We start from the raw sequence: 27,826 nt of genomic DNA, 5'->3' as shown, positions 1-27,826 counted from the left end.
ACAGAACACCTGCACGACAGCGATGACAACGTCTAGGAAGATAACTTTCCGTGTCATTAGACCAGAATCGTGCTCTGTTAGTCGTCTACCAAATTCGGCGGATATGAATTCGAAGGAACACATCTGGGATGCTATTGGGCGCCAGCTCTGTGCCTACAAATCACCGACCCATAATTGGTGGAATTTGCGTGACCTGTGGGTAGACATCTGGAGCCAAACCTCCAGCAACCTGCCAAGGACTTTCGAGTCCCTGCGATACATAATCGCTGCTGTATTGCTGAAGCGGGAGAGAAAGGCTAAGGAAAAGGAATACGCTTCGTGAGTGGTTTATTGAGGCTGTTACAAAGTGTTATGGAAAATCTTAACTGAAAGCACGAAAGGAGAGTTGTAGTGCATGACGGGAGGTATCGAAAAGCGAATTGCTCCTCAATTATGAAAGAAATGTTGTTAGCCCTACAAGGAACGAATGCCAAAATCGCAGTGGCTCAATTATTCAGAGGCATACAGATAATCGTTTTTCCACCACATTAATTAAAAATTTCCTGTTATCTTGTTAGATAAGAAGAAACACTTATTGTGTTAGTCAAACGACACTACGAAACTCTAGGCGATGAAATAAAGCGTCTATGTATCATTGCTATCTTCAGTGTCCAGACTCCAGGAAGTTAAAGAAGCAAATAAAGTTTACAGTGTCACCACTCGTAATATCCCTGCTCTTGCACTCGATGAAGTTGCTCGGTCTTTATGAACGGCATCAAATACTTGTAGAAAAACGTATTTTCGTAAACGTATAACTTGTTGAGATGAGCGAGAATTGGCATTTAAAAATATCGCCTTACTGATGCTCAGCATTTTCTTTGTTTTTTAGCTCGTGTTCTTGTTTCGATAACGTGAGTAAAGTTTTAAAGAATCAGCTAATAAATTTGACTTTTGGTGTTGTTTCAGGGGTGCGGCTGCAGTAGTGGCGATGTTACTGCTGGTGGTACCCAGCCCTACAACGTCACGTAAGTACGCCACACTACCCTTCCTTTATTCTTAGTGTTATGTATGAGGCGGAACTATGGGCCTCTTGACTTTGTACAATAATCTTTACAAATGCAGCTATAGACTGAACTGCAAATACTTCTTTAAAATTCTGGTTGCTTCACACATATAGATCAATGGTCAATGTATAAACTGTATGTGGTGCCTGGTTAGGCGCTCGCTGTCTCTTAGCACAGTGACTTGTGAAGGTCGGTGCTGCCTGTGCCCACCTGAACAGAGTTGCACCGTCATCTACTGGCGTGCTACACAGTTGGCCTTCAAACGTTTTGGTACCCTCTTGTAGTTTCCTGTGAACTAATATGCCATTTCTTAATTAAATATTGCACAACATTAAACAAAAGCAAAAATAGCGAAAGTAGCGCATTCTGGTCCAGACAGGCCAATCAGGACCGACCGACCGCCGTGTCATCCTCTGCCAGTGGCGTCATTTAGATGCGGTGTGGAGGGTCGTGGAGTCAGCACACCAGTGTTAGTCACCTTTCTTGACCTTTGGACCGGTACTTCTCATTCAATCAAGTAACTCCAATTGGCATCACGGGGCGTAGTGCAGCCAGTACAGTCTTCTCACCAAGGAAAAGTTTCTGGAAATACCAAGAATCGAGACCGGATCCTCCACATAGCATCCAGATACGCTGACGACTTGAAGGCTATGCTAACTAGCGTCTCTGCAATTGAGATATCTGAAGCTATAACTTGTGAACCATTCCTATTAAAGTCGGCTGTAGAACGGGCCAGTGCGCTAGCTTGTCTCGGAAGTCCAGCCGAGTGGCGGCGCTCGGTCTGCCAGCGTCGACAGTGGCGACTCGCGGGTCCGATGTGTACTGACGGACCGCAGCCGATTTAAAGCCTACAACCTAGCCAGTGTGGTGCCTTGCGGTGACACCACACTTACTGTTAACCGATACTGAAATACTGTATAGTAAAATGTCATTACTGTACGAAGTTGTGAATTTTTCGTTCATACTGGAGAAAGTTCTCTCTCTGCAGCTACTAGACACAAATGCGCACTACGGGACAGTTTTCCTGCTCGAAAATTACAGAAGGTTGGTTTCCTTCCGTGACAGAAAATATGATCTGTTTCACTGCAGAGAGAGCATGACACTAGGCGTCTTCAGATAATACAGCGTCCACTAGACATTGTAATTATTATTAATGTTAACCTCATTTAGATTACCGTGATATAAGCCTGCTTTTCGACTGGATTCGTTTCGTCGATGCATTAACCTGACGCTACACAGTCTCATCTGAAGGGGTGCGTGAAATATCACCTTTCAGAGTGCGGCCTAAGAAAATTGAAACAGGTGAAAAACTGGGCCAGCGTTTTAAGTATACATCATTCACCATATGACAAACTTTATTACATTAATAAAAACACTATACGTGCTGAGAGCAACAATTTCTAAGACCACCAACAATTATATTGAACAGCAGATGAAAAGAAAACAACATTTTGGATACCAACAAAAGTTTTAAAATGAAACAGAGCTTTTTATCAAATTATAACTGTTTATAGACAACCCCATGAACTGGAAACCTTTACTGTCAAATTATGACCAAATATCTTCATTTAAACAGCAAACTGTATATTTTTAAAAAGGGTATAGCTTGAGAGAGCACTTACGGGAGGAAATAAGTTAAATACAATTTTCCTTTACCTTTGACAAGAACGTTACGAACTTCCCTTTTAAACTAAAGCCCAACAGCCTGAATTTTAGAATTAAAAAATAAATAAACATGAAAGGTCAGGACAAGGCTCTGCCTCTGTATCTCCAGCTAGAAACGAATTCCGGCGCCGTAGCTAACCTTAGAATTCAGTGAGTGAAGAAACAAATTTAATATCTGGCGCTGCGGTCTTCTCTTTTCCCCTGTTAAAAGAAAAGGAAGTTCAGTATCAAGGAACTCCACCTCGTGCAAGATCAGTCACAGTTAACAACGCGCGGCCAGAATATTTTGCAGAGATAAACCCCTTAAGCACGAGGCTTGAGCCATGCAGTGCAGATTATATGCCTTTTCTCTTACAAGAGTTGACTGGAACACCAAACACAATAAACAGAACCCAACAGGGCGATGACCTGACAGAATAAGGACTAACTAAAAACAATCTGCCTGCAGGCACTGCGCCTACGAAATACAGCCAACTGTGGCCAAACCAAGCACGAGAACGCCAAAGCCATTGCAGTTACCGGCCTGACATAAAAATGGGGAGGGAGGGATGCCACATTAAATAAACTACTAAGCCAAAAGAGTGAGAAGTTTACAACAGGAGTAGCTTCCCACAGTAATTAAAAAAGACTTGGCCAAGTGTGAAAACATTTTACACTGTTAAAACAAACTGGGATAGCATAAGTGGCCGCTAAGGCCCTTAGAATGAGAAAAACAACAATTACATGAAAGAGCTACTTACTACACTGCAACTACAAGTTAGTGAGTGGCGTCTTCCACTGACCGCTCAGGCTTTTCGAGTGAGGAAAACCGCAGTTACATGAAACAGTTAACGGACTAGAATTAAATAATTATATGAATGCTTGGTGCCTGTATCGGGACATGCTCCATGATCGCCACTCTGAGATTCCTGCATGAGGTCGGACGTACTTGTGCATCCGTACTGAAGAAGGTGGTCCATTTCCTAGCTAGGCGAACCAATTAAATGAATGCGTGGTGTCTATACTTTCGGACACGTCCAAAAGAAAAGATACCTTGCGTTCATTTAATTGATTCGCCTAGATGGGAAATAAATCCACCTTCGTCAGTTCGGATGCACAAGTACGTCCGACCTCCTGCCTACACTACGCTTGTCCGTCCTCTTTTAGAATGCTTCTGCGCGGTGTCGAATCCTTACCAGGTGGGACTGACGGAGTACATCGAAAAAGTTCAAAGAAAGGCAGCACGTTTTGCATTATCGCGAAATATGGCAGAGAGTGTCACAGAAATGATACAGGATTTGGGCTGGAATCGTTAAAAGAAAGGCGTTTTTCGTTGCGACATAATCTTCTCACGAAACTCCAATCACCAACCTTCTCCTCCGAATGCGAAAATATTTTGTTGACACCGACTTACATAGGGAGGAACGATCACCACGATAAAATAAGGGAAATCAGAGCTCGTACAGAAAGATATAGGTGTTCATTCTTTCTACGCGCTATACGAGATTGGAATAATAGAGAATTGTGAAGGTAGTACGATGAACCCTCTGCCAGGCACTTGAATGTGATTTGCAGAGTATCCATGTAAATGTAGATGTAGATGTGGATCTCCTGTGGGAATCTCAGGGTAACGAATGTGGAAGAAATGGACAGGGGCTGTGGATACGTGGCGCTCGGTGGGAATGTGGGCCGGCCGTGAGGCATGCTGGGATATTCCGTGCAGTTGCGATAACAGTGTGTCCCCGATGGCGCAGTGATTACCTAACTACCTAGTAAGGAGGAGATACCGGGTTCGAATCCCTGTCCGGTGCGCATTATCACTCGTCCCCGCTGATTCCGCGTAATGCAGCTGACATTAGTAATCCCTTCCCTTTCCTTTCTCACACCTTCCACCTTCAATTTACATACAATGACATAACTTGGCGAGCAGTGACGTCCTCGGTGAAGATGTCGCAGGCCGGCGTAGGCTGTAGAGGATCAGCTGCCAAGACATTACGGTCCAAGAGTCCCATAAGGCGGTATACCACACTGCCGGTGACGCTGGAACGGATCAACGGCGCGTCTAAGTCCGGGCCACCACTGCACGCTCAACACTGCCACAGTTACAACGCTCAGCGAGATGGCTAAAGCTGAATGAACGTGTTATAGTACAAACGGACTGTGGGTGTCACTAAACAAGATGGTATGATAGGAAAATAATTCCAGAAGTACTGTCGAGCGTGGACTAAGAAACCTAAACGGACAGATATTAGCAACTCAACTCGGCTCCTCTTCGATTTTCAGACTCTTACTCGGTCGGAACAAAACGTTCACTGGTAATAGTTCGTTCGATCTAACTTTTCAGACAAGAAGTGGGTTTCTCGCAGCCAAAATTCACTCTAGGGGAACAAGCAACGAGGGGTCTTAATTTCGCGGCGACGAATCAGCTACCATGTACGACTAAATTACGACATGGCAAATTAATCACTTCCGGAAGAATTGAGTGATCTCTACACTATGGAAGCTGTTGTACACACACAGACTATCAATGCCCAAATTCAGTACGCCTCGCCACAAATTCGAGCCACATGACTCTCTCGACACTGAGCACCATCGGTCCCAGCACACTGCTCCCCGCTGCAACGCCTCGTTTTCCCGATCGCCACACCACCACCACGCCCCCTAGACAACCAACGCCCTCTACACCGCGGCTGCGAAGTCATGCTGACGGGGCGGGCAATTTGTAAAAGGAGCGGGATCCGACACGGCTCAGCATGCACGCAGTTACGTTGGTACCCACGGGATTTTTCATGATGTCACGAACTTGAAGGCGACGTCTGCCATGTTAGTACTGCCAAACATTAGCTTCTGGTGGAAGTGTTTTGATAAAAATACCATCTTGCATCATTTATACGTCTACTAGTCGTTCTGATTTTAGCGTAAAATGAAAAGTAGTCACATTTCATTCGTAGGTGGAATCGTGCCAGTGATATTTTCTTTTATAAACGTGAATTTTAGTTGCGCTGGCTACTTTTGCCGTAATGATTTTATTTCTGCCATTTAATTTTAATCTGTCTTGCGAACGCTATGTGTAGGAAAGATTGGAAACCAATCAGATACGGCAAATGTTTCGGGAAGATAACACTGACTGAGCATCAGTTTCGCCAGTCTGTATTGAGGTAAATGCTGGATTGTGAAAGCAGCCTTTTCATATCATGTACTTCTCTCCTCGGTTACTCGAAACGTATAATGAAAAGAAAGTTACATTAACGAGGCGAAATATGTTATACGAGGGTTATTTGAAAAGTAAGGAACGATCGGTCGCGAAAAGGCAACTACAGTGAAAATCACATGAAGCTTCGCACAGATGCCTTGGGCATCGCATCATGGCGCTCTTTTCAGTGCTGAGCTCAGAGTGAAAACGTAAAGATGGCTAGAAGTTGACGTACCCCGCCAAATACGAGGGCCTGGCGAAAGATTTCGCCTGAATCTATGCAATCCACGTAACATAACTGTCACGCGGTTCGTTCTACACGACAATTCTCGGCTGCACTCTGCAGGGGCAATGAAGATGCTCCTGCAGCGTTTTCGATGGGAAGTGTTTGATCACCCACAATACAGCCCGTAATTGGCTACCCCTGAGGTTGATCTCTGCTCAAATGAACCGCTGGCTATGAAGACAATATTTTGACACAGACAACGAGTTGCAGTCCAGAGTAGAAAATTGTCGAAAAGCACTGGCGACTGTCTTCTATAACGAGGGAATTGCAAAGTTGGTACAACGCTACGTCAGATGTCTAAGTCTGAGCGGCGACTGTGTAGAGAAGTAGCTGGAAGGTGTAACTAACCGTTGCAAATAAAACAGGTTTGATTTTCACTGTGGTTTCCATTTCGCGACGCATCGTTCCCTACTTTCCGAATAGGCACTTACGAACACAAAATCGTCTGACAATGCCTTTCTGGTTCTGTATTACTCACAACTGTACTGTAACACTAACTGTTTAACACAACTCTTGCATGCACCGATAGAAATTAAGAACAAGAAGAAATAGTCTGCTAATGTTTCGGACAAACTAACTTGGCGATGCGGCTTCAGAGCAATGTACAGCGTGGGGCTGTAGCGCCATCTCCTTGTGACACGCTCGTCCTGTTCTGTACAGTTCCTCACAATAGTTGAGAACTTATCTCTGCAATGTTTCATTTAACTGCACTCCCAACATTTTTTCGTGTTTATAAATTTTCTAGTCAGCGTTCTATAGCTATTTACTAACTAGTTATATGATCACTTGAAGACATGCCCTGGAGAATGGGCTAAGCCTCAAATGTAAAAGCTTAGAGATAAGTGTTGCCATCTGTTGTTGGGTACGGGAACTATCAAAATTCACATTGGTCTCACCCCTAAAGATCCTAAATTGATATATACTTTTTAACCATACAACAAGCCTCCCCCTCTTCTGTACATTATATATATCTTGCTTCACGTCAGGAGTTTGCTTTGCATCATTCTGGAAAAAGCTAGTTCTTGTCGTTGTGTCCTGTATTCCGACAGACAAATGACTTAAGTTGCTTTTCCACTTGCGCTGTCGTTACAAACTGTTTATCACCAATGTAGCAAATGCCTGGCGGTGATCCGATCTTATTAACAGTAATTATGAGATTTAAGAGCATTCTTACATTTGCCCCAACAACTGTTCATTCCGTAAAACTCATTTTTTGCTTTAATCGCCAAACTTAATGAAAAGCGATTTAGCTTCTGGTATCATGCTGTTAAGGAACAACATTACATGTATTTTCATATTCCACACATTTGCGCTAAGCAGAGTAATTTAAGTCCCTTATTAATTTTCTAACCGCTTTCATTTGGTCCACTATTATTATCGAAGAACCCTTTCGTTTCCGATTCTGGGAAGAACCGCCACATATATTTTATAAGACTACCTAATTTTCAACAGTCCGCTACATCACCACAAATCAAAAGCTTCCATTCTCTTCTTTCCCGGTTTTCCTACCGTCCCTTGTTCACCTTCACAGAATGCTGTGCTCCAAATGTATACTCTCAGAAATTTCTTTCTCAGATTGAAGCCTGTGTCTGATATTACGTAGTAGACTTTTTTTTAAAGAAAGTCCTCTTCACCTGTGCTGCTCTCCTTGCTTCGACCTTCGTGCGTTAGTTTGCTTCCAAGATAGCAGAATACCTTCACTATGATTATTACATGGTCCTCAATTTTGTTGCTGAGATTGTAGCTAGTACCATTTCTGCTCTTCCTAAGACAAAAAAAGTTATATGAATGCAGAAACCGGAGATGTGATACATTATATGTAAACATGAGAGGAGAGAAAGGGAAGGGATTACTGATGTCTGCATCGGGAATCAGCGGCGATGGGTGAAAATGTGTACCGGATTGGGGCTCGAACCGGGATTACCTGCGTGCTAGTCTGGTGCGTTAAGTGCTGCGCCGTCCGGGACACAGTGTTGTCGCTTGTGCTGGATGTCCCAACGCAACTGACATCAGTAATGCCTTCCCTTTCTCCACCGAACAGACATCACGCATCGAAGTCGTTCTGTATGGAATTTCTTGTAATAAGTTTCTAAAAGCCGACAGGGAGATGAGCAGTTTGGGCGCCGGAGAAATGTAGGGACGAACGAGGCGGTACTGGCCCAATTTATCTTAGGGGATAGATTGATGAAATACAAACCTACATTCAAAGCATTACCAGATTTGTAGACTTAGAAGAAGCTTTTGACAAAGTCGACTGAAATACTATTGACAGTTATGAAATTATGTAGGATAAAATACATGGAGTGAAAGGTTACTACAACGATACATGAGTCAAAGGACATGAAAGGAGGGTAGTAGTTAAAAGGGGAGTGAGCCTAGGTTGCAATGTATCGCCCACATGCTTCAATCTGAACACGCAACAGCCAGGAAAGGAAACTAAAGAGAAGTTTTGGAAGGAAATTAAGTACGTGGGAGAAGCAGCTTCACCAAGGGAGGAAGAATAAGACCGTAAAAGTCTGCCAGTGACGCAGTAATTCTGTCAGAGACGGCAAAGACAATGAAAATCACTTGAACTGAGTGGATATTGTCTTATAAAGAGGTATCAAGGGGACACCTACAAAACGAAACACAGGTAATGGAGTGCGGTCAATCAGCCAGATTACAAAATGAGACACGAAAAATAGTACATCCATTTTTCTATTTGGGCAGAAGAATAGCTAACACTGGAAGAAATAACGAGCGTATAAAATCCAGACAGGCCATAGCAAGAAAAGCCTTTCTGAAACATATAAGTAAATCTAGATCTTAAGAAGTATTTTCTGAAAGTATTTATTGACGTGTAGCATTATAAGGAAGTGAAACTGTACGACCAGTCTTCTCTGAAAGTGTTTATTTGGATTGACGTAGCGAAGACTGTATAAAAAACAATACAGTCAAGTAGAGAATTATTACTGATGTCACAGAAAAATTCTGAAGGTGAGCGGCTCGAGTAACTACTGAATGTGTACTGAATCGAACTGCGAATAAAACAGCTTTATTGCACAACTTAACTAAAAGAAGGAATGCAGGCCTCTCGCACTGAAATTTTAACAGATATAAGTTGGAGTGTGAGTGACTGAAACAGATTTACTGCTGTTTAAACAAACTGAATATTTAAGTGCGCTTGATTAACATGGATATCTACGCACATCTGACTGTGATGAATATTTAAACGTAACGGAAGTAATTTACTAGTATTTTAAAAAACGCACAAACGGATAACGTTTCTGACTGCACAAGATAATCGCACTATCTCCTCTTTTGTTGAGTATCTGATTATACTTTAAGCTTTCTAGCAGCCTGTGGAGTTAGCAGACAAATTGCCTACCTGTAATCTTGTTGCAGCTTGCGTCACACTGGAGTTTTAAGCTGAAAGAAAGTGATACTCTTTCATGCCATGTAGCCAGTAATCGTGCACAGAACTAACATAGTTCGTCAACATGGCCGCTAAAACTTTCAGATTGTTAATCTGAATTTATTACTGTTAAAATGGTTGTTTAATCTTCATACTGAAGTTCCGTTTTAACGAAAGGAATCGAAGCTGCAGAGACAGACGGTATAATTGATGTAAAATAGTACATCCATTTTGCTATTCGGACAATAAAATAGCTGACAATGGACGAAATTACAAATACATAACTGATCTTTCATATCTATTACTGAGAGATAAGAAAAGGAAAATACTATTGAAATATTCACAAGCAATAACTTTATACTCGAGTTACTTATTAAATGCACACATGCTCATAACATCTCAGATACAGTGCACCTCAAGACAGTAAGATTGTGCATCGAGCTTCCAGATACTTTGTCGTATTCTGTGTATATATTCGTCTCGAAGGCTACAGTTTTTCACAGTCAGATAAATAACACCACCTCTAAACTGGATGAAATAAACACAAATTTTTGCGAATTATTAGAAAGCATCCTTGTTTCGTAAAAGCACCATGGATTCTGGTCTCCTTAATCACTACCTGGTAAGTTAAAGAACTTGGTGCTCTACAGCTACTGCGTGTTACGCAAAATCTCAGTTTTACCAAGAATCTTCCTCTCCACGAAGCTACAAACGCACAGCACATTTCATCTAATAAATTCATAACAACTTACGAAATACGCAGCCGAAAAGTGACCATAGCAATACCATGTGAATTCATGCAAAAGAGCCTGGCAAGAAATTTCAGTCATCGTCGTGGTATGCTAATTTACGAAACATATTTACGCGATACACTCTAGTAAACTGATCGAGGCAAAGCATTTAAGTACTGAGTGAACAAGTCAATGCTGAGACTGACTAGTTGGCTGAGGGCCACGTAGGCTTTGAAGAAGACGCGCTCAAGAAAATATTTTATTATCAATTTCATCACTCATTTCCTGGAATATAACTCAAAGAAATAAACTGACAGGATATCCTTAATGACAAAAATAATTCGAAGCTCATTTTCGCAATCTCAGCATGGCCAAAACAAATATCCTTCTAGTACTCCAGCAGCAGTGGCGCAGGCAGCATCTCCGACACCAGTGTGTCCCTGAGTATGTTTCTACGATGGTGTGTCAGCGGCCCTTTCTTCACTCCTTTCCGCTAGGTCGTTTACCAAATAACCTAAGATAAATTACTTACCGGTTGTCACAAACTGTGTTCAGTTCGTTAGTTCAAATTCAAATGGCTCTAAGCACTATGGGACTTAACATCTGAGGTCACCAGTCCCCTAGACTTAGAACTACTTAAACCTAACTAACCTAAAGACATCACACACATCGATGCCCGAGGCAGGATTCGAACCTGCGACCGCAGCAGCGGGGCGGTTCCGCACTGAAGCGCCTGGAACCGCTCGGCCATAGCGGCCGGCAGTTCGTTAGTCATTTGTCTTACTGAACCACAACCTGTTATGACAACGACCACAACTATACTGGCCAGCCGAAATATTATGACCACTGCCAGCCGCGAGGATGGATGCCGCCTGGTGACGTTGCGCGCATGTGACGCGGTAACAAAAGTGCGAGTACGTAAGCGGAGCAGACATTGACAGAGATCACCCAGTAAAGATATGCGCTGAAAATGGGGAAATCATTGCCGTAAGTCACTTTGACAAGGGCCAGATTATTGTTACGCAGAGCCTATGAACGAATATCTCGAAAACGGTGAAACTGGTCGGGTATTCACCTGCTACTGTCTTGAGCATCTACGGAAAGAGTTAGGACAGTGAAACCACCACTAGTCGCTAAATGGTTGGACGTCCCACGAGTCTTCACAGAACGTAGGGATAGGCTTGTCTGCTCTGTAAAGTGGTACAGATCTGTGGCATTTCGGCCGAAAAAGCAGAATACTGGTGCACGCGCGTTTCGGAGCACACCGTTCATCCTACGTTGATGAATATGAAGTTCTGCAGAAGACCAACGCTACACGTTATCGTGTTGACCCAACGACATCGTCATTACGATTGCAGTGGGCTCGGCACCATCGGGTCTCGACCGTCGATCAATTAAAATGTTTCAGCTCTTCGGGTGAATCACATTTTTGCTACTCTACGTCGATGGTCGTCTCCACAAACGCCTTCGTCGAGGTGAACGGCGGCTCGAAACGTGCAGCGCGCCACGGACGCAGGCTGGTGGGACCGGTATTATTCTGTGGGAGACATTCTCCTGTGCTTGCATGGGACCTATGGTAGTAATCGAAGTCACGCTGACAGCTGCGAACCGCCTGCATCCCTTCATGCTTGATGTCTTCCCCATGGCGACGTCATCTTCCAGCAATACAGTTGTCCGTGTCTCAGAGCCAGAACCATGCTACGGTGATTTGAGGAGCATTATAGTGAAATCACGTTGGTGTCTCAGCGACCAAATACGCCTGATGTAAATCCTATAGAATCCATATGCATCGCTATCGGGCACCATCACTGCGTACCCAAATCAGCGGCACGTTATTTACACGAATTACATAATCTGTACGCAGCCATCTAAGGCCACATACCTTCACGAACCTACCAACAAACTGTCGGAGCCGGCCGCTGTGACCGAGCGGTGCTAGGTGCTTCAGTCCGAAACCGCGCTGCTGCTACGGTCGCAGGTTCGAATCCTGCCTCGGACATGGATGTGTGTGATGTCCTTAGGTTAGTTAGGTTTAAGTAGTTCTAAGTTCTAGGGGACTGATGACCTCAGATGTTAAGTCCCATAGTGCTTAGAGCAATTTTTTTTTTGAAACTGTCGGATTCCTGATACGCATAATCACTGATGTATTTCGTTCCAAAGACGGACAAACATGTCATCAAGCAGGTGGTCATAATATTTTGAGTCATGAATGAAGAGTGACATCTTTGAATTACACGGAAGTCAGAGTACCCACGAGCGATTAAGAACTGTTTACGATTACTGGAAAGCTTTCTCTCTGCTTGCAAATTCCAAATACACATGCGATTTGTATTACAATGGTTATCAATAATGAAATATCACATAAAAATCTAATGACGCAAAGTTACTAAGTCAGCATCAAACAGCTGAAATCTTTCCAGATGGCTATGTAGAGTACATGGAGCGGCGATGTTTTGAAGGACTTGGTAAAGGCTACACACCTAAATCATCTGATAGCACATAAATTAGTGATGAAACAGACACACAAGCTTCAAAAATTTTTAAGCAGCTGGTAGTACCAGAACGGTTCCAACAATCAAAACATTTACTCCGGCTGTGGGCCTACACGCAAGGATACTTTGGGCAGTTGTCTGGGCGTAAGCTTATTTTTTAAACATTTTGCTACTGCTGTTTGATACAGCTCTTAGTGCAGGAGTTAAAATTCCTGTGAGTTAGCGAATCCGCCTTTCGTTCGAAGTAGATTATGAGGAAGGAATGTACTGGTCTGAACTTGACTCAAACATAGCACCATCCAGTACTGAGAAAGTGCCTGCGACTGTGAACACCGTTAGCGAATGATTTAATCTTCCGTATGAATATTTTTTTAACCTTATGTAATGTTCGTAAGAGAATTACATATTTGATCGAAAACCAGTGGAAACAGAACTATAAATTTGCAGGAAACCACTTAAAAGCTGCACGGCTGCTGAGTTCACGTCGCCACAGCCTTATATAGGTGGAATTAGCGCCATTGCTCCCCAGGAAGCTACTAAGCCGAAGTAAAGCTCTTCTGACCGACTATAAATCTGAAACTGTGAAGTTAAAAGTTCCGTCGTGGAAACAGCGGCACGCTCTATTTCGGTTGCCACCATATATCAGTATTAGCTATAAAAAGCTTTTCCCTCTCGCAACTTGCAACGTGGAACATCTGCTGGAAGTTTCTAGCAACACTGACAAAGCCGGTTACAGTTATCGCTTTCCATTGCCGTTTTTTATAAGATAGCAATCAGTATTACACTGGAGTTTATTACATACACGCTGCCTTTATAAAAGATTATTATACAGTACTTCTTTTCTGCATGTTCAGGATTTCATCTCCAGGCAAGAAATGCTAGGTAACTGACGCATTACGGAAACATCTGGCACCTCCATGTTCCATATATCCTGGTCAGTATAGAACCTATTTTCCAGTCATCGCCGTCATCTTCATCGTCGTCATCACCACCAATTGTTTAACATCCTTCTTTTAGACCTCATCATCAGTTACAGCCTACAGTTACACGCATCGAGGTCTCTGCTAATGTTCACTGATATCACCCGCGCACCTGCGGTAGCTAGTCCTCTCGATTTTTAGACTTCCGTACAGGAACGCTTATTGTATCACTTTGTAGTCCGGCTGTCAGTCTGTCTGCTCATCTGTTCAAAGCCTTTTTTCTCAGAATTGGGTAGACGTATCAAACTGAAATTTACGTCACATACTAAGGTCTATAGTCCATTTGCAGCGTAATAAATGTTAGCTTCTACGTCAGTGCAATCAAAACACACGGCAGTTTATCTCACATGTTTAGTAACTCTCAAACTTACTTCCCCTAGAATCTTGAAGTTTGGCAAGAAGCAAGGTTTAACAGTACAAGTAAAGAAAATCGTTAATTTGTAATTATACCACAAGAAAAAAGTTCTGATTTGTTATCCGACTGTCTCTCTGTCCCTCCGTCTGTTAAGGGATGCCACTTTTTCTGAGAAACTGGTGGACGTATAAAGTTTAAATTTATGTTGCATAATGAGGCCTATAGTCATTTGGCGGTGTAAAAAAGTTAAGCTTCTAAGTGAATGTAATCAAAAGATACGGCCATTTATATCACACATCTACATCTACATCCATACTCCGAAAGCCACCTGACAGTGTGTGGCGGAGGGTACCTTGAGTACCTCTATCGGTTCTCCCTTCTATTCCAGTCTCGTATTGTTAGTGGAAAGAAAGATTGTCGGTATGACTCTGTGTGGGCTCTAATCTCTCTAATTTTATCCTCATGGTCTCCTCGCGAGATATACGTAGGAGGGAGCAATATACTGCTTGACTCCTCGGTCCTCAGTGAAGGTATGTTTTCGAAACTTCAACAAAAGTCCGTACCGAGCAACTCAGAGTCTTGCAGAGTCTTCCACTGGAGTTTGTCTTCTCTGTAACGCTTTCGCGATTACTAAATAATCCTGTAACGAAGCGCGCTGCTCTCCGTTGGATCTTCTCTCTCTCTTCTATCAACCCTATCTGGTACGGATCCCACACCGGTGAGCAGTATTCAAGCTGTGGGCGAACAAGTGTAATGTAACCTACTTCCTTTGTTTTCGGACTGCATTTCCTTAGGATTCTTCCAACGAATCTCAGTCTGGCATCTGCTTTACCGACGATTTATTTTATATGGTCATTCCATTTTAAATCTCTCCTAATGCCTGCTCCCAGATAATTTATGGAATTAACTGCTTCCAGTTGCTGACCTGCTATATTGTAGCTAAATTATAAACGATCTTTCTTTCTATGTATTCGCAGCACATTACACTTGTCTACATTGAGAATCAATTGCCATTCCCTGTACCATGCGTCAATTCGTTGCAGATCCTCCGCATTTCAGTACAATTTTCCATTGTTACAAACTCTCGATATACTACAGCATCATCCGCAAAAAGCCTCAGTGAACTCCCGATGTTTTGCACAAGGTCACTTATATATATTGTGAATAGCAACGGTCCTACGACACCCCCCTGCGACACATCTGAAATCACTCTTACTTCGGAAGATACTCGCAAACCCAGTCATTAAAATCAACAGGGTACTCCCTCTTGATGTAGAATTATGACATTTGGCAAGAAGAAAGGTTCCACAGTACAGTAAAAAAAAAATCAGAAAATTGTTAATTTTCAGTTGTAGCGCACGAAACAAATATTTCTTTTGTCATTTGTTTCCGGAATTCAAACGATAGGTTAAAACATCCTCGAAAGTCTTGAACTCCATGGGACCGATATCTTGCCAGTATCAACGTCGATAAAGGCAAAAATCGTCGAGATCGTCGATTCTCGGATTGTATGAACTGTCTCTATACATAGTTAAGTTTGTACGGAACTATTAGAGAATGAGTCCTGCTCGCATCTCGCCATCGCAGGTTCGAATCCTGCCTCAGGCTTGTATATGTGTAATGTCCTTAGGTTAGTTAGGTTTTGTAATTCTAAATCTTGTGGACAGATGTTAAGTCCCATAGTGCTTAGAGCCATTTTCGCCGTTGACGGGCCCAGGCGAGGCGTAAAGCTTTGTGTCGTGCAGTCATCAAGGGTACACGAGTGGGCCTTCGGCTCCAAAAGCCCATATCGATGATGTATCGTTGAACTGTTCGCACGCTAGCACCTGTTGATGGCCCAGTACTGAAATCTGCAGCAATTTGTGAGACGTTTGCATTTCTATTACGTTGAACGATTCTCTTCAGTCGTCGTCGGTCTCGTTCTTGCAGGATCTTTTTCCGGCCGCAGCGATGTCGAAGATTTAATGTTTTACTGGATTCCTAATGGTCGTACAGGAAAATCCCCACTTCATCGCTACCTCGGAAATGCAGTGTCCCATCGTTCGTACGACCACGTTCAAACTAACTTAAATCTTGATAACCTGCCATTGCAGCAGCAGCGATCGATCTAACAACTGAGCCATTTTTTTTCCTTTATTGTAATTTTAATCACCTATACAGGCGGGCTGTCAGCAGCATATTACGCTGCTCTTCAGCCTTTAGTGGAACAATAACATGACATAGAGGTGATACAGAGAATACAAAAAAACGGCGTGCAAAAAAAGGAGATACAAAAAACAATACACATGAAGCCGTTCACGCTGGACGATAAAAACACTAACACTTGTTGACACGGCGCACAAAACACGGAGGACGGCGACGGCACATGTGAACTGTGGAGTTGTAACGGCGAAAGAACGCGAAACACAAAACGAAGCACACACACGAGACACTAATGGCGATGATCTCCAGCGCGCGAATGTTCACTATGCGTGTGCGAGTCCGGGGACCTGCCAAGAGAGGAGGAGGAGGAAGGGGAGTGGGAGAGCGAGAGGGGAGAGCAGAGATGCCACGGGTAGGGGAGATAGGTGGGAGGGAGGAAGGGGGAGGGGAAGCCCGGTGGAAGAGGGGTGGAGGGAGGGGATGGGGGAAAAGGAAAGAGAAGGGAAGGGAAGAGAAGGGAGGGAGGGTGCCTAAAGGAAAGGACACCGGAAGTGGGGGGTGGGGCAGGGTCAAAGTTGATGGGAGGGGTAGATGGAGGGGAGGAGGACATCATCAGGGAGGGGGAGCTGGCGGAAGCCACCTTGGGAGAGGGTAAGGAGGGTGGAGAGATGGAGACCGGGTGGGACGTGGGAATACAGGCGCGGCAGCGGGCGGGGGTGAGAGAGGATCGGGGAGATGAGTGGGTGAGGAGGATCGAGTTTACGGGAGGTGTACAGGATCCGTATCCTTTCAAGGAAAAGGAAAAGGAGGAGGTGGGGGAAGGGGATGAGATCGTACAGGATCCGCGTAGAGGAGGGGAGACGGATGCGATAGGCGAGGCGGAGAGCATGGCGTTCAAGGATTTGGAGGGATTTATAAAAGGTAGGGGGTGCGGAGATCCAAGCCGGATGGGCATAACAAAGGATAGGGCGGATGAGGGATTTATAGGTGTGGAGGATGGTTGAGGGGTCCAGACCCCACGTACGGCCAGAGAGGAGCTTGAGGAGACTGAGTCGGGAGCGTGCCTTGGCTTGGATTGTCCGGAGGTGGGGAGTCCAGGAGAGGCGACGGTCGAGGGTGACGCCAAGGTACTTAAGGGTGGGAGTGAGGGCGATAGGACGGCCATAGATGGTGAGATAGAAATCAACTGAGCCAGACACTTGTTGTCTTATATAGGCGTTGTCGACCGCAGCGCTGTAGTCTGTTCATGTATCTCTGTATTTGAATATGCATGCCTTTACCAGTTTCTTTGGCGCCTCGGTGTATATATTTATCAGAGTTTCTCGTCCTTTTTATTGCTAATCAGTATGTGCACTGCAGCTGTGGAGATCATTATTCAATTCGATGTCTATGCTTTCCTTGCAGTTTGTGTGACTTTCGCCCCAGCGAGAGCTCGTCCAGTGCACACAGCCAGCGTTGCAGTGTTTGTAGTGTCTGGTGCGGCATTTCTGGCTCAGCGCTCAGAACCAGGCGTCAAGCTCTGTATTCTGGCAAGCTCCGGGAATAGTGTGGAGACCATCAACCTAAAATGTCCCTTTGAGTCCAACAGATTACGCACTGCTGGCCGTCGTGTGAACTTTCAGTTAGACACAGGTGCCTCAGTAACCTTCCTTAATCGTGCCACGTATGAAAAGTTAGGCTCACCGCGCCTTTCTAAATTCAGCAAGTACCTCGCTGCTTACAACAGACAGGAAATTCCAGTGCTTGGACAGTGCAGTTTGCCTGCCGTGTACGAATGTCACACTAGGGCAGTGAATTTTACTGTGTAGAGGTAGTGAGAACATTTTCGGCTTAGATGCCTTTGTTTTGTTTGGTCTTAGCATCCACGACAATGTACTGGACGCTTAACGCCATTGGAGCGTTGCTCACTCCTACTAAACAGCCCAGTCACATTAATGTGACCACTTGTCCGTCACGAATAACCACCTTTTGCACAGCGAGAAGTGCAGGATGAGAATCAGCGAGGCTCTGGAAGGTACCGAGAGGAATATGGAGCAATGCCGATTCCAATGCCGTGGCCCACTGCGCTAGTTTTTTCGGTTGATGATCGACGGCGCGAACAGGTGGTCCCACAGATTCTCGATTGGATTAAAACCCGTGGAGTTTTGTGGGCAGGGGAGCACGGTAAACTCTTCGTGGTGCTCTTCGAACAACGCACGTACCCTGCAAGCTGTGTGACCCATTACGTTGTGCTGCTGGTAGATGCCATCTAGCAGAGGAAAAACAAACAGCATGTAGGGGGGACATAATCCGCAAAGGGCAGATGCATATTTTTATTGATCCATTGTGCCTTCCAGAACAACGAGATCATGCTGGGAATGACTCTAAAACATTCCCCAGACCATAACTGTTGCAAGGTATTTGCTTTCTGACTTTTCATGTGCGGCTCGTGTTCGTGCCGTTTATTGCTTGACATCTTGTCTTTGCGGTACTGCCGTCCCGTTTCTTATTCAATTTCTGGCGTCACTAAGTTGCTGGCTGGCCTGCCCGTCAGTGGCAGCAGCAGCACTTATCGATAAGAGCACTGTCGTACTATCTTTGGAGCGACCGCTAGTATTTCCGGGTCGTCGTGTGTCGGGAGTTCAGTAGGGGACGGAGCAGCAGTGAGGTGCGCACAGCCGTGACTCCCCCGACCGTTACCGCCACACATGACTTCAGTGGGGACGACCTTGGTTGGTCCTTCGGTCGGTCATCTCATCGGACGACGTGTTATTTGGTCGCCGACTGTTTCCGGGTTCTATGTGTGTGTCGACTTGTGTTTGCTCCTAGTAGTTTCACAGTGACTGGTTTTGGTATTGTTCGAGTTGTTTGTGGAAATGTCTTTGTGGAACCGTGTGTAGCTTGTGTGGTTTTGACAGAGCAATTATTTTAATGCTGTCTGAGAGCTGGATTGGGTCAGCCGGTTCGGACGGAGCAGCGAGGAAGTCTCTGCAGCGTGAGATCAGTCCGAGACCGCTGGCGGCGTGCGCGCGCTGTCGCATCGTGAGGCGCTAGCTGCGAGAGCGACAAAGTCCGTTGCCCACCGAACCTGGACGCTGAAGTTGAGTGATCAGTTAACCTGTTCTGAAACCTCAACTACTGTGACATCTCTTTGTTCATTTGACGGTTGTTGCTCCCTGGGCAGTTCGGGCTAGCAGCAATGTACCATGTGTTGGGGTCGGCGAAATCTTGCAACCATCTTCCTATATTGTGATTAATTATTAAATTGATTGTTACTTGCCAGTGAAGTGCATCAGCGATATTTTCTGCCCTGTCGCCGTTAACGCCCCTGTTACCCGCCCTGGTCGTTAGCGTACTTTTCCGACAGTGTGCCTTTCCTCGTCGTGTTGATGCTGTCCGGCACGGCGTGTAGTTCGACAGCCTTTTATGTTGTTTGGTTCATATTTGCTTAGAGTGGTTATTGTTCCCTTGGCTGTTTTTAAACACCAATTTCTGAAGACATAGTGCTGTTCGTGTCCTCGTCCTTGGCAGGTATTTTCCATCATTGTGCCGTTGGTCGGACGGAAGGGAATTGGTTAAATTGTTGGTCGGTCCTTGCGCCGACATTAGTTTGGGTTCCCATCCGATTATTTGACTTCAACTCTTGGCTGCTTGTTTCACCTCACCTTACGTTTGAGGTACCTTCTCAGGCCGACCCTTGGAACACTTTTGAGCACCACTTGATCTGTTTGTTGTAGATTGTGATTTTCATTTTAGTTTGAAGTATAGTGCGAGGCCTTCGGCCGTGTATTAATTCAGTTCTTTTTAAATTTTAATAAGGACTTCAGCCGTGTTTATTCTTTAAAGGAAAATGTTTTTATAAGAAGAAAGGGGTTTATTTTAAATTGTTTGTCTGACTTCTTGTTCAGCCCTTCAGCCGTTGTTTCAAATTTGTTTGTGGCCTTCAGCCGAGCAATAAGTTCAAAATAGTTCAAATGGTTCTGAGCACTATGGGACTTCTGAGGTCATCAGTCCCCTAGAACTTAGAACTACTTAAACCTAACTAACCTAAGGACATCACACACATCCATGCCCGAGGCAGGATTCGAACCTGCGACCGTAGTGGTAGCACGGTTCCAAACTGTAGCGCCTGAACCGCTCGGCCACCCCGGCCGGCCGTGCAATAAGTTAATATTTCTTTAGTTAGGATTTCGGCCGTTCTGTTGTAAGTTTAAAAAGAAATTTGTTCGTTGGAAAAATTGTTTATTAATGTGTTTTAATTATAGTTGTCTTTCAGACGTGTAGTGTAGGCATTCAGCAGCTAATTGTTTTCAGTTGCATGTTTTTTTTAAAAGAAAAAAATTTTTACCTTCTATTTTTAATTGCTTTTGATTTCTAAGCCAGGCCTTCAGCCGTTCTTGTTTTTGGTGTGGTTTTGGGCCTTCAGCCCAGAATGCATCTCAAGTTCCTTAACTAGGCCTTCAGCTGTACTGTTTAGTTGTGATCTTTTAAAGAAATGTGTAAATGAGTGGTTCTTAGAGAAATAAAGTTGTGTGTTTGATTGTGCAACTCACAGTAACTGTTTACGACCCCATCCACAATCATAACCTTATCCTGTGCGCTCTCTGAGTACCTATCATCCAGGTTTCACACACCAATAGTCGTCTGTCCGATGGAGCATAGAAGGAAGTTCACCGGAAACGGCCACCTCAGTGGTCGTTCAGTTGCGCTATTAGCGAGCTAATTCTGCCCTTCTTCGTCGATGAATAGCAGTCAACATGGGAACATGAACCAGGCTCCTGCTCGTACACAGCAACGTTTACTGAACACTGTTGGAAGCCCTTGGTTCATCCAGGCCGCCACTTACTCAACAGATGCACTCGTGTTCGCCCCTGTACATCCCCACAGCCGTCGTTCGTCCCTGTCATGCACAGCCCGCTGGGCACCACAAATGACTCTACACCGGCTTTGCGTGGCGCCATATCGCCAAGCGCGGTATACTGTAACCATAGTGGCACTCGAACAGTTTAAAAACTTTGCCGTTTACGAACTTCCACTCTTGGCCGGAAAGCCAATGACCATGCCCTTTTGGTCGTCAGACAAATTGCTCTGTTTCCGCACTACAACAACTGCACTGCTTTCCGTGTGCCCTCGACGCGCTTTATATAGGCTACCCTGTACTGCTAGAGCTGCCCCTGCTATCTATGACTGGCTATTACACGTTGATGTCGAACGTAGGGGGTGGTCACATTACCCGGACTGTATACGTTCTAATGCAGCCATCGACCAAGAGGCATAACGGGATATTGAAAGTCTCTAAAGACTCGAAACCGCTTTAGCCAGTTAAAAAAATTGCATTTGTTTGACTTATGACTCGTGACTACAATCCAGAAAGTTGCGGGCACCTGCACTGAAACAGGTAACTAGTAGTGTGACCGAATGCTGCAGGGAAGCTTCGAGATTTTCCAGCCAGTTCGAAACAGTGTGGGCCGTAAGACATAGGCGACTAGATAATGGTTTACCAGCTAAAAAGGGAATTACGTCACTAACTGCTATCCTGAAATCGGGCATTATGTGCAGGTTACGTGTCTAACGGCGTCCTGGGGCAGCAAGAATTTGATTTTCAATATTTCACGTAATTATTAACCGAATTTAAAAACTTAAAATGCTGCCAGAATCTATTCATTAAGAAGCGTAATATTATGTTGAAAGCTTGACACAGTAAGACAAGTCTTACTGGTAGAAACTGTGGCGCGCAAATACCCGGGCTATATTCATCCAGTATTGGAGGATGACAGTAGTTAGCAACTTCCATGAAAACTTTAAGAAACTTTTTCTCGCTGCAACCCACCACAAAATGATGAAAGGAATAAAGTTTATCGCTGTTTACAGTTTCGCTGCTCATACAGTAAAATTTCAACATCAGGCATGACGTTTTAATTTATTGCTTCATTGTTGCTAATTCTGTTCGAAATACACTTTGCAGACAGTCTCTACATACATCACTGAATTTACCTGCAAAATTATGTCAAGAAACGACTCTTAATGCAGGAGATACGACATCATAAACATTGAGATGCGTGAAAAGTAGCTTTTACTTAAAATGGAGCGCAGATTTAGACAGTATACGTCTTACATAGACAATATACATCGCAATGACAGCACACGGCGACTTCCAACAAACTTTCAGAATAATTTTCAAATCTTTCCTAAACTTTTTCTAGCTTGCATGCTTAAAGTCGAATATTTAACACATTAACTCCTTTTAATCACGCGTTTTAAGCGGTTTTATACACGGGAGTTCGATTCTTTAAAGAATCGGGGTTTACTGGTGATACCTAAAACTCATTATGAAAGACAAGGGACGTACCGTTCAGCACAGTGGCGTATTATGAAGTCGACATATTTAATGTTGCAAACTACTAGTCTGTGGTCAACCACCGATAGTTTAGACAGCTAAAGTGTTACGTTGGATCTTGTGTTTAGAAGGTGACGAATCAAGGAACTGAATTTACTATGACTATATTCTCATTTCCTAATGTCCAACTCTCTGACTGAATAAAGGATCTTTGTTTGCCACAAACGATTCGCTTTTTCATGTACATATAAAAGAATGGCATTCTCAATGGCCTCTAATATAGATTTTTTCTTACAATCTGAACGTTTCTATATCGCAGTTTTTGACGTTAGTGTGTTGTTTTAGACAAAAGTTAGTCATTGTTCTGCCAACGATATTGTGTGGTCCAATCTTTACATCTGTGGCGCGATGTAAACGTATTCAGTTACCCTACATTGTCCAGAATAGACATTCCCGTGTCATAATTAACAATTTTCACTTCACTTTTTCGCTTACGTGTTTTAAATGCGTGTTTACTGTGTATAGTGTTCCCAACTGCCACCGTTCGCCAGTGATTCAACGTTTCTTGAAGTCAGAAGATGGCAATAAGTTGCACGGGCGCATCCACTGGTCATACTTTATTACAATCTTCGCGTGAAAAGTTCCAGTAATGTTGCTCACACCCAACAATCACCATGTACGCTATCTGATCAAAAGTATCCCGACACCTCTTCGCAATGCGGAATTGACCACTAGAGAGCCAGATCCCGCCAGTATAAAAGGAGACAGGAAGTATCTCGTTGCCAGTTGAGAAATTCAGCGACAGTAGAATGGATCGGTCACGGGACGTCAGTGATTTCGAAAGAGAATTGGTCGTCGGAAGTCACTTTACGTGTCACCCTTTCTCAAGTTTCCCAAGTTTGTGGGGTGACAGTGAAGCAGAAACACAGGGAACAACTAAAGCGGAACCGTGGCCAGGCAGACATCACATGTCAGCGGATAGGGATCGTTGAGCATTTCGCAATATGATTGTCAAAAATCGCCTGAACTCAGTGGAAGAAATCACTAATCAGTTCCAAATCACTACTAGGCGTCCAGCTAGCACAATGACGGTGCGTAGAAAGGTAAAAACGAGGAGGTGCAATGGTCAGGCAGCTCCTCATAAGCCACACATTTCTGGAACCACTGATAAGCGACGCTGGACGTGGTGAAAAACGTGACGTCACTGGACACTGGATGTGTGGAAACGAGTGATTTCAAATGACGAATCTCACTGCACCCTGTGACTATCCGCTGCAAGGATATGGGTGCGACGAATGCCATAGGGGAGGAATTAAAACGTCAACTTGGCTCCAGTGTACATCATCACTACCTTGTGTGGTTTTGGCTCTTGAGGACGAATGGCCTGCCATTCCTCCCCAAGCTTTCAGAAACCTCACTAAAAGTGTCCCCAGTAGAGGTCAAGCAGTCATGAAGGCAGTGGGTGAAAACACATTAATGTCCTACAGTTTTGAATGCAGCTGCTATTCAGCAACTGTATACTGCTTTCAGTATAAGATTAAGCAGCTAACCAGTTGCACATAAACGTTAGACACCTACTAGGGGTGTCTTCATCAGAATGAACAGTTGCTAAATCGTAAAATTACATTGCTAAAAAGCAGTAGTTCCCACCTGGATTTCTGTCCCTCCTACCTACTATAGGTCCATCCAAATCCTGGAACGCCATGTGTTCCGCCTCGCCTATCACATCTGTCTCCCATCCCTCCACATGGATCCTATTCGACTTGATTCCCTTCATTACCTCCTCCTTTTCCTCGAACGGATACGGATCCTTTACACCTCCCGCAAGCTTGATCCTTCCCACCCGCTTGTCTCTCCTATCCTCTCCCACCCCACCCCACTGGCATGCCTGTACATCCCACCTGGTCTCCATCTTCACACTCTCCATACCCTTGCCCAAGGTGGCTTCCACCAACTCTCTGATGATGCCCTCATTCCTTCCATATTCCCCTTCCACATACCCCTCCTACCTTCCTCCCCCCCTTCCCCCTTTCCTCCAGGGCCCCCTCTCTCTTCGTTCTCACCATCCTTTCTTCCTCGCCCTTCCCTCTCCCCTTTATCCCACTTCCCCCCCCCTCCTTGGGCTTCCACACCTCACCATACCCTCTCCCCTCCCCTCGCCCTTCGTTTCTCCAACTGGCTTCTTTCCCCCTCCGTCCCCCCCTCCTGCCTGTCCCCTACACCCAGTGGCAGCCTCCCCCCCCCCCCCCCCAATTTCATCAAGTGTGTTCAGTGTTTTCTGTGCCAAAGATCGTCACCAGTGTTTAGTGCAATGGTGTTTCCTTCGTTTCTGTGCATCAGTGTTATCTTCAGTGTGCCCCTTCGTTTGAGTGTAAAACTGATTAGCTTCGTTTGTGTGCACTGTGGACCTTGTTTCTGAAACCAGTGCCTTCCGACGAACGCCTTCATCACTATTCTTGTGTGTGTCTTATGTTTTTAACATTCATGTGATTCTGTTTCTATGTCTCCATGTTTGCTATATGTTTTTTTTTTCTGTTGGTCGAAGAGCGGCATCTGTACACTGCTGCCGGTCCACCTTTGTATAAAGGGAAAATACAATAAAGAAAAAAAAAGCAGTAGTCAGAATCTGGAGCAGCTATGCTCAAGTCGTAAGTACAACAAAACGTTGTAGTCTGTGCCACATGTACCCAGCTGGGAACAATATCAGGTTGATCCATCTGATCAGCACTCGATCCAGATTTCCCGCATTACAGGATCGGTCACCTTGATCGCTATGGCCATCTGTGCACGACTCACAGCCAGACCAAAACATCGATATGTCGTCGTTCCTGCGTCACAACCTGTATTCGTACACACACAATGTAATTCCCGTACAGAAGAGGGCGTTTTAATTGAAAGTCGGTGCTCGGTATCGGCTGATAAATATCTTATTGCAGTGCCTTTGCTGTTAAGAAAAACGATACAATACTCCTTCGGACATGCATGTATACCAGTACCCTGGAAGGAAATTAAATAATATGTGCAAGAGTGCAGGTTGTGACACAGAAACGACGACATCTGGAGGTTTTGATATGGCCGTAAGTCGTGCACGTACAGCCAAAGCGGATAGCGCAGTTGCCTGCAATCCAAAATACAGACATATTTTCTCCAATTCCCATTGCAGTGTCTTCCTTAACCCATCTCAGAGCTGACGTGATCCTGTCATGAAGCGTTGATCCCCGCCCTTTCCATACTTAGAACCGATATATTCTCTGGTTATCGGAATGTTCTTCGCAGAAAAAATAAACGTTGATAGTCTCAATGAGTCCGACGTCTTGCTGCGCCCTCCTCCTCGTGATGCCGGTTTCCTGCTATTCTCGATGGTATTCATGTTAATAATAATAAAAAATCGAAGGAAAGAAAAGGAAAATACATAAATGAAAGCCGTTCATTGTACCTCTACTCCACGTTCCCTACGCTTTCCTTGGTTCCTGGAGGGTTAGAACGGGACTTGGTGGCCAGGCTTCGGGTTGCAACCACTGCCCACTTAGCTCCCACCCCTCCCTCTGGGCGCAGCGGAAGTTCCTTAAAAAGAAAAAAGAGCAGGGGAGGCAGGGGATGAAATTACTGTGATAGATGGATTAAGGCACAAAATCCGAGTTGTACCTGTCCCGTACAAATTTTCATTTTGTCATTCCCTTAGTCCGCAGCTCGTGGTCGTGCGGTAGCGTTCTCGCTTCCCGCGCCCGGGTTCCCGGGTTCGATTCCCGGCGGGGTCAGGGATTTTCTATGCCTCGTGATGACTGGGTGTTGTGTGATGTCCTTAGGTTAGTTAGGTTTAAGTCGTTCTACGTTCTAGGGGACTGATGCCCTTAGATGTTAAGTCCCATAGTGCTCAGAGCCATTTGAACCATTTGTCATTCCCTTATAAAGCTGATGGTGCTTCATATTCCCAACTGCGAATACATTTCACGTGTTACGTAACGTCAGCAATCGCCGTAGTTCCTGTTCCTCCGGACAAACATTGCATCATTCTTATTAACAACACGGACACTGCAATATCGTATCGTATCGTATGAAATCGTAATCTTATGGAAGTACTAATCAGTCTGATAACGTTCGATCAAGGTGTTCACGATAGCCGGCCTGTGTGGCCGAGCGGTTCTAGTCGCTACCGTCTGGAATCGCGCGACCGCTACGGTCACAGGTTCGAATCCTGCCTCGGGCATGGATGTGTGTGATGTCCTTAGGTTAGTTAGGTTTAAGTAGGTCTAAGTTCTAGGGGACTGATGACCGCAGAAGTTAAGTCCCATAGAGCTCAGAGCCATTTGAACCTTTTTTTTTTTTTCACGATATAACAGTCAGTGTGTATTAGGCACAACCCAATCGGGAGTAATGCGAGACAACACTACGGGTAAATCTAGGGATTCCCAGTGAGATGAATTGCATCAGTGACAGCACAAAACAGTTTCGGTGGACCACCAACTCGCTCAACAGCTGCAATAAATTTCATATAATCGTTCCCGCCGTTAAAGAAAGGCGGATAGCTCTAATACATTCCGCATAATAGCTCCCACCGTTAAAGAAAGGCGTGCCGAAACGGGCGGTATAATGATGCTGATGGGTGCAGCCAAAGGCGACGGGAAGCGCATAGTAAGAGCCGACCAGCTCACATGTGTGAGTGAGATCGGCGTCGGTGTGCCGTGCTTACTGTCCGCTGGCCCATCTAATTTCTGCCGGCGCGTCGGCCACAGCTTCCATACAAATGACTAATGGCGCCACGTGCAATTCTGGCACCGTGACACACACACACACACACATACACACACACGACACATGCAGGTATGCATCGCACGCCTTATCCTCTTATTGGATTACAAGTAAATCATCAGCATAGATATAGCACTGCACGTTGCTTAAAAAATGGGCACAACTCATATATAATTAGAGATTTGAGCTTTTAAAAAAAAAAAAAAAAAAATCTTATGGGACTTAACTGCTAAGGTCATCAGTCCTTAAGCTTACACACTACTTAACCTAAATTATCTGAAGGACAAACACACACACACACACACACACACACACACATGTCCGAGGGAGGACTCGAACCTCCGCCGGGACCAGCTGCACAGTCCATGACTGCAGCGCCCGTGACCGCTCGGCTAATCCCGCGCGGCAGATTTGAGCTTCAGGTCACACAAGTGGTATCACCAACGGTTCGGACTTGTTGCCAAATCATCACCGGATGATGTGTTTACAGTTGAAGGTGGA

General features: G+C 44.7%; 1 protein-coding gene across 4 annotated transcripts in view; it reads left to right on the top strand.

Moving 5' to 3' along the window:
• Positions 1–949: 949 nt before the first annotated feature.
• Positions 950–27,826, top strand: part of LOC124802542 (collagen alpha-1(IX) chain-like) — a 403,811-nt gene continuing 376,934 nt past the window's right edge. For all 4 annotated transcript variants that reach the window (XM_047263404.1, XM_047263402.1, XM_047263401.1 and 1 more), the window contains exon 1: positions 950–1,004. In XM_047263404.1, coding sequence (XP_047119360.1) covers positions 968–1,004 — 37 coding nt within the window. In that variant the 5' untranslated portion in view covers positions 950–967. The remainder of the gene's footprint in view (positions 1,005–27,826) is intronic.

Source organism: Schistocerca piceifrons, chromosome 6 (genome assembly GCF_021461385.2).
Source record: "Schistocerca piceifrons isolate TAMUIC-IGC-003096 chromosome 6, iqSchPice1.1, whole genome shotgun sequence".
Lineage (NCBI taxonomy): Eukaryota > Metazoa > Arthropoda > Insecta > Orthoptera > Acrididae > Schistocerca > Schistocerca piceifrons.
This window is presented reverse-complemented; position numbering and strand designations above follow the sequence as displayed.